The sequence below is a fragment of the Erigeron canadensis genome, chromosome 8, assembly GCF_010389155.1.
Source record: "Erigeron canadensis isolate Cc75 chromosome 8, C_canadensis_v1, whole genome shotgun sequence".
NCBI classification, from domain to species: domain Eukaryota; kingdom Viridiplantae; phylum Streptophyta; class Magnoliopsida; order Asterales; family Asteraceae; genus Erigeron; species Erigeron canadensis.
In genome coordinates this window covers 1,591,545-1,606,166 of record NC_057768.1, presented here as the reverse complement: position 1 = coordinate 1,606,166, position 14,622 = coordinate 1,591,545, and the positions used below count along the sequence as shown (strand labels likewise).

General features: G+C 33.8%; 3 protein-coding genes across 3 annotated transcripts; all 3 read left to right on the top strand.

Moving 5' to 3' along the window:
* Positions 1-2,121: 2,121 nt before the first annotated feature.
* On the top strand, positions 2,122-4,977 carry LOC122578428 (membrane-anchored ubiquitin-fold protein 1-like). The gene is made up of 6 exons (XM_043750388.1): positions 2,122-2,237; positions 2,490-2,546; positions 2,655-2,967; positions 3,835-3,999; positions 4,530-4,625; positions 4,715-4,977. The coding sequence occupies exons 3-5, from the start codon at positions 2,835-2,837 to the stop codon at positions 4,583-4,585; spliced, it is 354 nt and encodes a 117-aa protein (XP_043606323.1). The 5' UTR covers positions 2,122-2,237; positions 2,490-2,546; positions 2,655-2,834; the 3' UTR covers positions 4,586-4,625; positions 4,715-4,977.
* A 4,310-nt stretch (positions 4,978-9,287) lies between these two features.
* Positions 9,288-12,319, top strand: LOC122578609 (phosphatidylinositol 3,4,5-trisphosphate 3-phosphatase and protein-tyrosine-phosphatase PTEN1). The gene is made up of 7 exons (XM_043750603.1): positions 9,288-9,586; positions 10,107-10,283; positions 10,428-10,541; positions 11,094-11,273; positions 11,411-11,602; positions 11,703-11,804; positions 11,970-12,319. The coding sequence occupies exons 1-7, from the start codon at positions 9,299-9,301 to the stop codon at positions 12,111-12,113; spliced, it is 1,197 nt and encodes a 398-aa protein (XP_043606538.1). The 5' UTR covers positions 9,288-9,298; the 3' UTR covers positions 12,114-12,319.
* Positions 12,320-12,712: 393 nt separating this feature from the next.
* LOC122578608 (UDP-glycosyltransferase 708C1-like) lies at positions 12,713-14,364 on the top strand. Its single transcript, XM_043750602.1, has one exon. It carries the CDS (start codon positions 12,817-12,819, stop codon positions 14,191-14,193), a length of 1,377 nt encoding a protein of 458 aa, XP_043606537.1. The 5' UTR covers positions 12,713-12,816; the 3' UTR covers positions 14,194-14,364.
* Positions 14,365-14,622: the final 258 nt, after the last annotated feature.

Below are 14,622 nucleotides of genomic sequence, written 5' to 3'. Positions count from 1 at the left end.
ACATAACATATACTTTACATAATTGTGTCAACAATAGACCATAGATCTTCGTATTATTACTTTGTTACAAAGAAACCTTTTTAGTCGGGGAATTGAACTTTTTCCTAAAATATATTGGTGGTTGTCATGCATGATTCTTGAGATGCACTTATAATGTGCAGAACTTTTTTTTTTTTTATCAAGGTTTTTGACTTTGAATGAAGTTCTTTTTTTTTTTTTTTGTTTTTGAACTTATGTTATAAATGTTATAGCTTGACAAGGCACAAGTTGACTTGCAATTTGTGGTTATTCTGTCTATGCCTACCACAACTTTTTTGATCATGTGTGGGGCAAACCTTTAACTTTGAAGACATGCCTTGAGGTACCTGACATTGCCATAAACCATTGAAACACACTCAAAATTGTAAAACAAACATGTCTCTGAAATCTTGACTTGAACCCACATCTCTAAATTGTGATGTGAACTTGGTATTTCGAAACACAATAGCTAGCTTATTTCAGACCTGGCTAAATTTATCAGATTACAACAATTGGGAGCAAAAAAATATAAGGAAATATGAATATTTTGCTTACAAGTAACTGGTACTCATTTGGTGGGTATGACAAAAACACCATTACATGAGTAAGATCTTTATGTTTGTTTTCGATGGTTTGGTTTCTTTCCAGATGAAGATTATTCTCGTTAAAGAATATGATAAAAAAAATGAATTCAATTTTTTACTAACATATAGTTTAAGTAGGATATATTCCATGATAGTCAGAACCAAAACATTTGAAATTGAAATGGTCATTGCTGGAATAATTGACGGAAACAAGTAAAAACAATTGGTAGATTGAAATCATTCATACAACTATCACGGGCCTAATGAGGATAAACACAAAGGGTTCAAAGATTTTACACATTTTTATCATATGTTACAACTTTGTGATCAATCTCTTATCAGTTGCTCACTTGGTTATTGAGCAAATAACTTGGTAAACATGCTCACGTTTTTCAATATATAATCAACACATTTTGTTTGGTAAGTTGTTAACCAAGAGAGACGATATGTTCATTACGTTTTTTAGTCGTACAACATTAAACATATGCCACACTATTCTATAGTAGAATACCATCAAAACATTTTTATGGTATATAAGAAAACAAATGACAAGAAATCTTTAGGCTATCCAGAATCATTACTTATTCCTTTTGATACAAGCAACATTTCAACAAAGTTTCTTCTATTTTAAACCTATTTAAAATATTTATAATTCTAATTTCCTCATAAGTATTTAGAAAAAGAAAATTATTCACAGATAAAAACAAGAAGGGCTTAAAAGAAAATAACTCATACATAAAAACAGGAAGCAAAGCCAAATAAGGATTATTTTCATTCTTATGATTATTTATTTTTATTTCTGAGACATAGGAGATTCCGGCATTTCATTTAATAAATATAGTACATACAAATAGAAGACAAACGGATAATAAGTTACGTCACCACCTATTTTATATAGCAAAACTAAAACATTTAAAAATCACTAGCACGGTATCCGCGCTATGCGGCGGTGGTCGTGACGGTGACGGTGTGATGGTTGGACGACTGTTGGTGGCGGAGCGGCGGTGAGTTGTGTATATAATTGATGTAAAAAGTTAATGGACATATTTTAAATGATAAAAGACTAACAGTGTAATTTAATTATTAATGTTAAGAGGATAGTGTATATGAAAATATTTTAAGAGGTGTTAAGTGAAAATATTACATATTTTTAACATCACCAAAAATAAAAAGGACTATTTTTTTTATAATATAGTATAGATATAGAAGTATAGATATTAAATGAAATCATAATATTACGTAAAAAAAATTACTCTAGTCAAACAGAAATGGACAACTAAACTAATCAGTTGCTTGATCTACTTTTAATCAATTCGTCTTCAGAAATGAAAAAGGTAATAAAAAATACTCGTATAAATTAATCACAATATATAAATTTTATATCTTTACAAATATGTGTCGTGTGGTAGATTTATTCTTGTATTGCTAGTATCAAACTATCAACTTCCTCATAGTAAATGTAAATAAAGTTTTTTTATTTTGTTTAATTAATTATTTCCATTATTGGTTTCCACTTGACTTGATTCATAAACAATACCCACTTAGAAGATATTTTAATTCGAGTAGTGGATGATATTACCTTCTTTGGTGGTTGTTGACCCTTTGTTGATCAATTAGCTCATCTGATTTTTCAAGGTTTTTTTCTTTCTCTAGTTTTATTTGTTCAAAAAAACGAAATACTAATATCAAATTTTTAAATTATTTGAATCTAAATCTTCCTTAGTTATGTAAATTTTTAGTTTCTTGAAATACCAATATCAAAAAGATTGCAACTTTTTAATTTATATGAACTTTCTTGAAATACCCATATCAAATTAATTATGGTTTTTTGATTTTTATATGAACTTTATGGTTGATTGATTCTTGCCATATACTTGCAAATTTTAGGCCTTATTATGATTCAGTTGATTGATTGATGCTTTACAATTATTCATGTTTTGGTTGGTAAGTTGTTATTTATTTCCTTTTCATTTGTGTTTATATAATTGAAATTGATTGACTTATTCTTGATTGCAAATATATAATTAAAATCAAATATATGGAAATTTTCAGATGTGAGGACTTGACTTGATGGGTGTTGATAAAAGGAAGACCCTTTTTGTATAGCTACTTGGGTTGTGTAATTATAAGTTCATTATATAGATTGTTTCTTTTTGATTTGAGAATATTGGAAAAAGTAAAGATTTGAAGTGTTTTGATAAATATAAGTTTTGGTAAAGATAAAGTTGGAAGATGTCTGGAGTTCAAGATTCTTTAGACATAAAATTTCGTTTGCTTGATGGATCGGATATTGGTCCTAAAAGCTTTCCAGCAGCAGCAAGTGTTGCAACTTTGAAAGAAAGCATCCTTTCTCAATGGCCCAAAGGTTCGTCAAGTCTCTTTTGGTTAAGTATCGGTATTTAAAAGTTACAACACGTTATATAATGTTTTGTAAGCATATTTGTTTCACGATTCTTGTAGGAAAGTGATGTTTCCGTTTGGTATAGATTTTATTATATGTGTTTATGATTGTTATTATATTTAAGGTGCACTAAATACATATGCTCAAGATGTTTTGTATCTAGCAGTAGTAATGGTGCCGTTTATGGTTTTATTTTTCTTACTTTTAATATGATTTTAGGTGGATTAGGCTTTAGAGTTGCTGCAAACTGAAACCTTGGAAATATCCTTGGACCTTTTTACTTTTTATTTTATTTACTAGTTCTCACCATCAAGCTTGTTTAGTATGTTTAGGCTGTAAGCTGTAATGGAGCCAAGGAGTGAGAGCGAAATTTATAAGCTATTTGTACCTATGATGTTAAATAAAATTTTAACATCCCCTTTAACTAGAAAAACTGAAGGAAGCATCTACAGCTGCTAGCCTATAATTGACCCTGTTCCTGGTTGCAGAGTTGCAACTGTGGTTATCCTATTCTTTCCAGCGTAAGAGTGTGTTTTGAGGTATTACTTTGTGTAATTGGAAATGACCTTTTTAAAGCTTGGGAACGTAATATTGCCCCTTCCAGCCCATTATCCATATGTCCATCGGAATGGGATATATTGTCTTGATATTTTGTGTTTTTTGAACTGTGGAGGTTGCTATTTTGTTATAAAGATATGAGGGATGGATTTGCCATTTCATTGATATGTTGAAAAGCTTTTTTTGAGCTTCGTCTGTGAAGTTTTTGTTTTTATTGCTATGAGAAGATGATTGCTATCCTAGGGAAAAACATAATCTTTTCTGATTTGACAGATAAGGATAATGCTCCAAAGTCGGTAAAAGATGTAAAGATAATTAGTGCGGGAAAGATATTGGAGAACAATAGAACGGTAGGCGAATGCAGAAGTCCGTTGTGTGACGTTCCTGGTGGAGTTACGACTATGCATGTCGTTGTTAGCCAACCACCTCAAGGAAAAGGTACAGTTAGTCTATTTAAAAAAAGCATAGTAGCAAAGGCTTAAGGGTTGTGAGATGAGCAATTTGAATAGGATGATTATGTGTCTTAAAAAATCAGAATTAAGATCATAATCTGTTTCTCTAAACACCAAGAAACTGATATTTGCATCAATAAGACAATAACCACTTTTGCATGCATCCAAACATAGGTTTACGCCACTATAGCTTTCAACACCTACAACCTGCTTTTACATTTAACGTTATTATGATGTTTGTGAAAAATGAAAATGTGATTATAGCCTATTTGCTTGATGTTCGCCATATTGAGATGGGATCATGGGAGTAAATTGCGTTAACAAATAACTTATTGCTTGGAAATGGTTTGACCTGGACCGATGACCAAGCGTTAAAATAATACGAAAAATACCTTCATTTCTATTATTAGTATTACGGTGTAAAAAAAGCACCTCAGATGTTTGACCCTCAAAGCCCAAGTGAATCTTGCTTATTCTGTTGAGGTGAAAACCTGAATTCTTTTTGAAACTCGACAGAAAAGAAAGTGATGGATGATCCAAAGATAAACAAGTGTTTATGCGTGATATTATGAGAACCAACTTCAGGCACAGCCATTGCATCTTTATTTGCAGGTTGGTTGGTACATTTTAACAGTTATATCCCTTTTTTTTTTTGTAATTTTGTCTCCTTCAAATAAGATCTTCTTTAAATTCCGTGGCAGATAAACTCATTCTGGAGTTTGCATTAGATACTGATGCTGTTGAATGAATGGTTTGGATTGAGATTGACAAAGAAAACAGAAAAATAAAGCAGCAAAATTGGTGAGATAATACATTTGTATCTATACAGTTTTTTTTTTTACTGGTTCATGTTCTGCATAATTTGTTGAATTTTTGCGGATTTATACTTGTAAACACTCCCTTTATAGTCGTTGATTGAAACAAACTGTGATTAAATCTAAATGAAAACATATAGTTTCTTCTATGTTGTTGAATGCTTGAAGTTTCCGTATAGTGCAATTTGACTCGTGAGCATTTAAATCATTTATGTACAAATTTTAATGTACAAGGTCAAAACATTATTGTGTATTTGGCTCTGTCTGAATATATTTTCAGCATGTTGCTCGACTGGTGGTGCACATAAGTTTCATCAGAACAGCTGTACATTTTACTAATTATCTCTATCGAGTATTGAACAAAAACTAGGGCATATTTCTTTCCTGGAGTATCATAGGATCCGTAGTAATGTACAATTATCTATGCACAATGTACAATTCATCATTGGAGGATTCAGTCATATATGTTAAGAGGAATATGTTTCAGCATATGACAGAGTCATTGCATTTGCATGGATGCTCTTTTTCTTCTTCATGGCTCAAACAATTTTCCTTAAGCAAAAAGGATCAAAACTCGAGCAACCTACAACCGGAATGCGAAAGGTACAAGTCACTATCTTCTTGACTATTTTTATGTTAGATGGCCTTAAAGTAGCCGGTGCAACTTTTGATGCATAAAGTATATATAAGTTATATGTTATTATTCAACAAAGTTGTTTTAGCTATATATCGATCCTTTGGTGTGAAGCAAAAAAATGACCAATCTATAGCTTCTAATGTATGATGTACAAGTTGCTAGAATGTCATCTCTTTTTGAAGTTATCTTGGCCATATACAGGCCCGGAGCTTGTAACACGGGTGGGCAGGCTAATGGTTTAAAATGGTTTGCTTGATATTGAAACTGATCATTTTTCATATAGTAAGTACAATCGAGTAGTTAACCACCCGCTACTTGTTATCAGTTTCTTTTTTGTATTTTGAATTTCTAAGTAAGCATGGTCGTGTGATATTCGTGTAATGGATAGCTGGCATTGAGAATAGTTTCTGGTGGTGTTTGTTGAAGGAGGTTTCTGGCATTCAACCAAACCTTTCAGCGAACACATCATTATTGTGAGCATAACTTTTAAAACTAACCTTTCAACTAACCGATTGTTTTATAGATGCTAATGCTAAAATAACAGAACCATCAAAATTATTTAAAATGCAAACATCCTCGTATTGCATAATTATTCATACAAATGTCTAAAGTGAAAGCTGCATGCTTGAACATCTTGTCCCCTATTAGCTAGTAATCCAGAAGAAGGAAGATGCTACAATAATAGAGTTGAACAATTCGGTGCTGCTGTCATTGACGTTGTTGTGGGCAGCGTTGTTCTTGGCTTTCCATATGAAAAAGATCGCCCGGAGGACTTCAGTTCATCAGCCCCTTAGCACTAGTCGAAGGAATGTCCATATTAATCCATGTACACGGCAAAAGCCTTAACTCATTCACCATCTTGCGAAGCCACGTTTAGAGATCTCGATTCCTGTTTGACATACCTCTAGCAAAAAGAGATTAGTATTGGTTGGGATGCTATCATGCAATAATCTCCAAACAAACAATTTACCCTTTTCGGAAAGTTTCACCCATACGGTTATGACTTATGATCAATGCTTCTACGTGGTTGAGCAACCTTAAACTTGGTCTTACCAGCAAACTTCTTTACCGTCTTTCTCTATGTCCAAACTGTTTGGAGTGATTATATATCTACACATCTCTTCGAAATTGTTGTTGTTCAATCCTAGACTGTAAGGATAAATTTTAACCTTTTTTTATATACAATATATTATTACCTTATTTATAACCACATACAAACACTTTTTATGTATAGTTCTAGTTAAATATAAGTCAATCAAATTGGGTTCGAGATCCTCTCAAATTGTTTTTCTTTCAAGTTGGTCAAATTGAACCAGTCAAAATGCTACAAGCATGATCAAGGCTCTTATAATCAAATGACAAAGGGGTTTTGAAATAAAATAATTAAAAAAGTTTTGCTAAACAAAGCCAAAGAAAAATATTATGATACATTTTGATCTTATTTTTATATTACCATTTTACTATATTTATAACCGCATGGATGTGTTTAACAAAATCGTTTTCCATTTGTCTATTTTCTTTTCAACAAGAAACGAAAAAGAATGTGTATTAGAATCACTTACGATACAAGTTTGTATATATATTTAGGGAAGTGATCTGTACACCACCCGATTTTGACCGTACACCACCAAACATGCTGTATAGTATTGTACTGTACAACACTCTAAAGAACATTTGGTGGTGTACGGTCAAACCAGGTGGTGTACAGATCATCTACCATATATTTAGGTAGTTATCAACTTATCATATTAGAATTGTGTATCTTTTTATGGGGAAAATTAATTACTCCGTAAATCGTAATTACTTACTTTATGTAAGTTTGTTAAGACTTTCAATCGGAGGTTTCTCTATTTCATTAGTCTTGTCTTAATATTATAATTAGGATAGAATTAGGATTAAGATGCGTACGTATATATATGTGTGATCATTGATCAGCTCTATCTTCTTCATCATCTTCAAACTAAACTTAAAAACCGCCATTACTAAAGCTTGCTGCTGCCACGTAAGTCCTGACCCTTAGGGGATTCAAATATATAAGCAAAAAGTCGTTTTCTATAAACAAAGGACTAATGTTATAAATGTTTAAAATTTTGTGCCCTTAAAAGATATGGGTCGGGTTTGTCCCTCCCCTGTATTTTCTAACCTTCCGTTTAGGATGCCTAAAAACATGTGGTTTAAAAATTCACTCTTTTTAGATTGCATTAATGTATGTTTATTTCTTAATTTAGACATATACATGGTAACCATGCATGCATGTTCTTCTTCGTTTGGTCACCTTAATATTAATAATCTTTTCCCAAAATTTCCCCTCTTTGAATTGGTCCAAGAATCGTAAGAAATCATATTACGATTTTTGGACCATTAATTAGGGTTTTAGGATTTCGAAATCTAATCTGGAAAGGATTAAAGGTGGCAACTCTTTTCACCTTATGAGAGTTGGTACATGCATGTTTTCATCCTTTATTGTTTGCTACATATAAATTACGTTGGATTACAAATTCACCAACATTAATTTTGTCCAATTATGATATAGATTTGTTTCCCTTATATATATGGTCGTTAGAATAGCCATATTAATAATTGTATATGCATTTGATTGAACGAGATGGGTACCCATGCAATGCAGCGGCGGTGGCGGCAACGGTTGGTGCTAGTGGCGGTGGTGGTAACAATGTGATTATTAATCTAAAAGTAATTTACGTAAATGGTAGTGTAGTTAGTTTTTTGTTAAGGGATGTATCTTTTGTAAATAGCTTTATTAAAAATATTATAATGATATTAGGTGGAAGTATTTAAATTAATTAATAAAGAAGATAAATAGTTTGGATAAATATGAGTGTAAAATATTTTAGGAATATATTGGGTAGATTTAGTGTGAGAGTTAGGAATTTGTTGAAATTTAAGGGTATTTTGGGTATTTTAAAGGTAGATGGTTGATAACAAAATTGATATTGTTTATGGTATCCCTCTTAATATATGTGACAAGTTAGCTTTAAAACTTGTCACATATATTAAGCAATGTGTTGATAGAACTTATTTAATAGTTATTTAGTGATTGAGACTAATCATTGGCATTGAAGCTGTGAGTTATAGATGGATCGTAGAGAATACTAGCCAATACAACTAGATGTACGTTCTTCTAGTGAGCGAATAGCTGTCATATACTATTGGGCGCACAGGTCAGGATGGTTGCATCCTGTTTAGATTTTTGCATAAACATAAGTAATTACTAGGGTAACCAATCGATCATAGATCAACTGGTACCGCCACTATGTGACCACATGGGTCTACAAGATGAAAACTGTAAGGTCACAGGTTCAAACCTTGCCAAATGCAAGTGGAGAAATATATATCTTGTGCTCCATGTGTGAGGATGCACTTCACCGGGCATGAGTTCTATGCGATGTGCACTCTGGGTACCAAAACGGGTTCCCACCCATTTACCCTTTTTTACTAGGTTAACTAACCAATCTGCTTATCATAGATTCATACGGGCCATTGATGCTTCAATTCCAATTGCATTTTCAGTCTGTAATTTACCTAGGCTGTGGGTTGTTTATTATTGTCATTATTCATGTCGGGCCTCATCACAAGTCTTTGGGCTAGCATACAGGAACCTGTAGTGTAAGCTCTAGGATCAGGGTATGTGTAGCATTGAATGGAACTGATCAATAGAGTTGCTCTTATGAGTTTTGTGTAATTTGTGTTGATTTCCATGATACAATGTTTAATTTGTTCCCATATGGTGATTTGTATCTATTATGACTTTTTTCTCTGTTTCAATGTGTTTGGGGTAATCTAGGGAGTGCGTTGAGTATCCTATACCGACCAAAATGGGCATGAAAGCTACCACACTCTTGCCAGGAACTACCAACACGCCAGATGCTTTTGCTGCCCAGTATCAACTTATCGATTATGTGTCCAAACATTTCTTTGTACGTAGGCTAGTGTCTCAAAAAAGGAGACGGATGCTGGTTGGTGGATATGATCTCGATATGTCTTATGTCACACCTTGTATATTAGCAATGTCATTTCCTGCAGAGCGAATGAAAGCCATATATCGCAATCCTATGTGGCAAGTCAAAGATGTTTTGGAAATGAGACATAGCGGACATTACAAGGTTCGTTTGTTTAATTAGTGAGCTTAACTCAATAAGTGTATTCACATTCCCTTAGTATTCAAATCATTCATCCATTCCCAATTGCATACACTAATTTTGATAATCACAGGGATGTTCTTTCTTTTTTTGCAAGAGTTGGTTAGCTTTCATAAATGTCCTCAATATTTTCATCCCAATTTAAATGTCCTATTTTGACTTTCAAAGTCTTTTTCTTTAAACTGACCTTCAATATTTTTGTTCGTATTTTATAGTAGTTGATAAAAGTTATATTCATGAAAAGTATATTTAAAACCAATCCATTAATATATTATGTATCTAGTGTTATATAACACAAACAAAAATATTTATGGTCAAAGTTGAAAGAAAAAGACTTAGAAAGTCAAAGTAGAACACTCAAAATGGGACGGAGGTAGTAGTTATCTGAAGAAGGCGAGAAATCTTTCCGAGAGTCAGTGCTGAAGTTTTCTAATGTTAGATATTTTCTCACGTCTTCTCTTTGCTTGCTTGTATGCCTTGTTAGGTGTATAACTTATGTATAGAGGAAGACTATGATCCATCCCATTTTGATGGTCGAGTAGAGAGATACCCATTCGACGATAATCATGTGCCATCACTTCCAATGGTCAAGGAATTCTGTGAAAATGTTCATTCGTGGCTTTCAAGTGACCCAAAGAATATCGCCGTCATTCACTGCATGGTAGAGCTGCAGAGTCTATCGTTTAATTAAAATGCTTTGTCTCATTTTTCTTTGATATCTAGCATTACACTTTCAGGGTTTTCCTGATTATTCATCCAAATTATATCTGTTTACTTATAACTTTTTTTTTTTTAAATTCGATAGGCGGGTAAAGGTCGGACAGGATTGATGGTATCTTCTTACTTGGTCTACACTGGCTTGTTAGCAGAAGATGCTCTTCAGGTCTATGCAGATAAAAGAACCACGAATAATCTTGGAGTAAGTTCTCTATGTTCATAAATTTGTTACAATGGCTTTACATGATCTCTTCATTCATTAGGGCTTCTCCAATGCAATTTGGAGAAAGACTATTTTAAAACTTCGAAAAGTCATTTTTTAAGGACTCATGCATTTTAGGAATAAATGACTTTTAATCAAAGACTTTGCTATGAGCCAAGTCATTTGATCAAACATATCTGCAAATGTGATTTTTAAAATAGTTACTCCTTCCGTCCCAAAATAAGTGTCCATATTTCAATTGGGTTGTCCAAAAATAAATGTCCGCTTCCAAAACTAGAATGCTAACTTTACCATTTTATCCTTGACACAAATTTTTAATAAAGTGATTTCTGCGAGTCGGTGCAAAAAACAAGGGCAATATCGTAATCTTGTTACTACCATATGCAATTATTAGACATCTCATAAAACGACTTTAGATTCTTTTTCAAGTGGACACTTGTTTTGGGACGGATGGAGTATTAGTTGTTACAATATTAATATGTTGTTGAAATATCATGAGAAACTGGGCGTTAATATACGAATGATGAGCAGGTAACAATACCAAGCCAACGGCGTTATGTTCATTACTGGCAGAAATCTCTTTCTTTTCCTGAGGGTTCCCCTCCAGATGTGAATCTTCCTAAACCAACTAGTAGGGAGTTGCAACAAATTCGAATTTATGACGCCAGAAACATAGAAACAGTCTTCATTGTTCTGTCTGAAATGCAAGAGGTATGTGATGCTTTCAATAAAACATATGCTTGGTAATTTTAATCAAAAAGTTGGATATTTAAGTTCAAAATTTGGATATGCTTGGTAATTTTCTTATTTTTGTACTAGCTAATTTGTGCACCAAAATTTTGCTATAGGTCCCTGGACAGCGTTATCGTCCATATGAACATAATTGTAGGAAAGTCTGCAGAAAAATAAACAATGTTTCAATAGAAAGTCTTCGGCACTTTCACTCATTTATCGAGGAAAATAATGTTGGGCAGGAGTTAGAACAAGAAGGAACAGATGAAAATAACTGCCTCGATTGCTGCTTTAATCCAACAACAGTGGTGAGATTTCATTAGACATGCTATGATGAAGAATTTCCTAGTGATCAAACAATAAGTTATTTTAATCGAAATAATTAACATTAATATCACGGCTGAACAGGTTACCGGAGATGTTTGTGTCACGTTCTATGAAAAGAATCTTGGGGGTCGTCTCTTTTATGCGTGCTTCAATACTGCATTCATTGAAAACAGCTCGCTACAGGTACTGAAACAAATAAAATACCTTGTCCAGTCTTCTAAAAAAACAGAGAAAACCCAAATGCCAATTTAGTGAAAAGTTTTTGTTATACTTTTGTGGCTCAATGCTAATATCTATCTTGCAAATTTCCTGCTTCTAATTAATAAGCTTTTGGATCCTTTTTTGTAGTTTTCGTTATCAGAATTGGATAAAGTTACCAATAAGGCTAAATCAATAGCAGGCCCCGAGTTTCGTGTGGAATTACTCTTTGTTCCAGATAATCCTGACGACGGCGACCAAGAAGATGGTTGTAATTCTGACCCATTGAATTAGACCTGGTTTGACAATCTTCTTTCAAATTTTTCAAAAAGAGGATGTAAATTCTGAACTTGTAGAGTTGCTTACAGAACTCACATGCCAGGCTAGTTAACCGCGACAGAAAGCTTCCTTCTATTAGGAATGGCAAAAATTGATGTACCCAGAAATCATCCATCACATGAAGTAGGGATCTACTAACTATAACATTTCTTTTGTAATTATATGCAACTACGAGGAAAAATGTGTGAATATTGCTGGTAACGTTTACTTGAGAATGACGAATGCTAGTTATTTATACAAAATGTAGAAATGTGGAAGTTCAGATGTGTATACGATTTCCTTACAAGAGGTCTCAGTTTGCTAACTTCTTTATATAACATCTTGGGGAATTTAATTTGCTTGAACTAGAACGATACCAGCACGATGGTCCTTTACCAAAAACTGATATGGAAAGGAAAAAAAGAACTTTTTGTGTGGTAGTAATGTGATGGTCCTTTACCAAAAACTAATATGGAAAAAAAAGAGAGAGAATAAAAAGTCTACTTAGAAATAACTCTATTATTAGTCTGCATTTAGTCTTCTTGTTATCTCCACCATACACTCTACCAACTTCAAGGATTTTAGAACCCCACATTCCTTTCATTATTATGCTCTAATTATAATCTTTTGAACAACACATACTTAATTTACCAAAAATCTTAACACTCCATAGCCAAAAATGTCAAGTGTCATGGATATCAGCCCACACATTGCCCTACTCACGAGTTCAGGAATGGGCCATTTGACACCGATCCTGCGCCTAGCCGCAATGCTAGCTTCCCAAAACTGTCACGTGACTCTCTTAACGGCCCAACCACCAGTCTCTAATGCAGAGTCTGAACACATTATCGCGTTCCTTGCAGCCTATCCTACAATAAATCGTCTTGACTTCCAATTACTTCCTTACACACCACCAAATCCCGAAACTGCAGACCCATTTTTCGTTCAATTTGAAGCCATTATCCGGTCCGTTCATCTTCTCCCTCCACTTTTATCTTCCATATCACCACCTGTTTCTGCCTTTTTCTCTGACATTACATCGGCTGCAGGAGGTCATCAAGTTGCTAATGATCTTGGGGTACCGAATTATGTCATTTCTACGACTTCAGCTAGATTTTCATGTTTCGTTTCCTATGTACCGTACTTACTAGCATCTGAAAGCTCCATACCCGTAGCAGAAACCTCAATTCAAATACCCGGTTTGGACCCATTTGACCACTCAAATCTTCCACCTCCTTTTTTCATACCAAATCATTTATTCACCAAGACTTTGGTATCAAACTCTCGCGCTTTAAGCAAATCTAAAGGCATTTTGTTAAACACTTTTCATGATTTTGAACCAAAGACAATTGAAGCAGTTAACAATGGCAAATTTATACAAGATTTTCCTCGATTTTTGGCTATCGGGCCACTAGAACCACACAAGTTAGAAATAGGTGATCACCAAACACTTCCATGGCTCGACAAACAGCCAACAAGATCAGTTGTATATGTGAGCTTTGGAAGCAGGACTGCAATGTCAAAAGATCAAATAACAGAACTACGAAACGGGTTGGAAAAAAGTGGGCAAAAGTTCTTGTGGGTGTTGAAAACTAAGATAGTTGACAAAGAAGACAGTGAAGAATTAGGAGAGTTAGTAACCGGTTCGTTTTTAGAACGAACAAAAGCACAAGGTATGGTGGTTAAAGGATGGGTGAACCAAGAAGTGATTCTATCACACCCGGCCGTTGGAGGATTTGTGAGTCATTGTGGATGGAATTCAGTGATGGAGGCTGCGGCTCGAGGGATACCAATGTTGGCTTGGCCTCTACTTGGTGATCAGAGAGTGAACGCTGAAGTGGTGGAGAGCGCGGGTTTGGGTATTTGGGAGAAAAGTTGGGGTTGGTTAGGGGCGCGATTGGTGAAAAGTGAGAAGATTGCTGAGAAAGTGACAATGCTGATGGGTGATGAAAATGTAAGGGAAAAAGCAAGGAAAATTGGGGAAATGGCTAAGAATGCAATTCAAGTTGGAGGGAGCTCTCACAAGGTGTTAATAGAGATCATTCAAAATCTTTGATATCAACAAGATACGAGTGTTTAGTGAATGGGTGTTAAAATATCAGAAATACTATTCTGTTTTATCAGTTTAAGCTTATTGAGGTTTAATTTGTTTTTAGTTATGATCATTTCCTACAATAAACTACTTCAAATGTTCACACATCCCTATTCAATCATGTCTTCATACTTATATATGTGTGTTACTTATTTCTAGCCAAACAAATAATAATTGGTAAGGTTTGTTTGTTTATGATCCATATGGTTCATATTCATTAATATTGCATGTAATTAACCACTATAAGCCAGCAAGATATATAAAGACAAAAAAAAAAAACTCCATTTTTCTCTTTGGGAGGTTCATCTATTCAAAGTAAAAAGTGTGAACTCTGAAGCATGGAATCCAATGTCAGTTACAAGAAGTCAATAAATACACTCTATTTGGAAATGT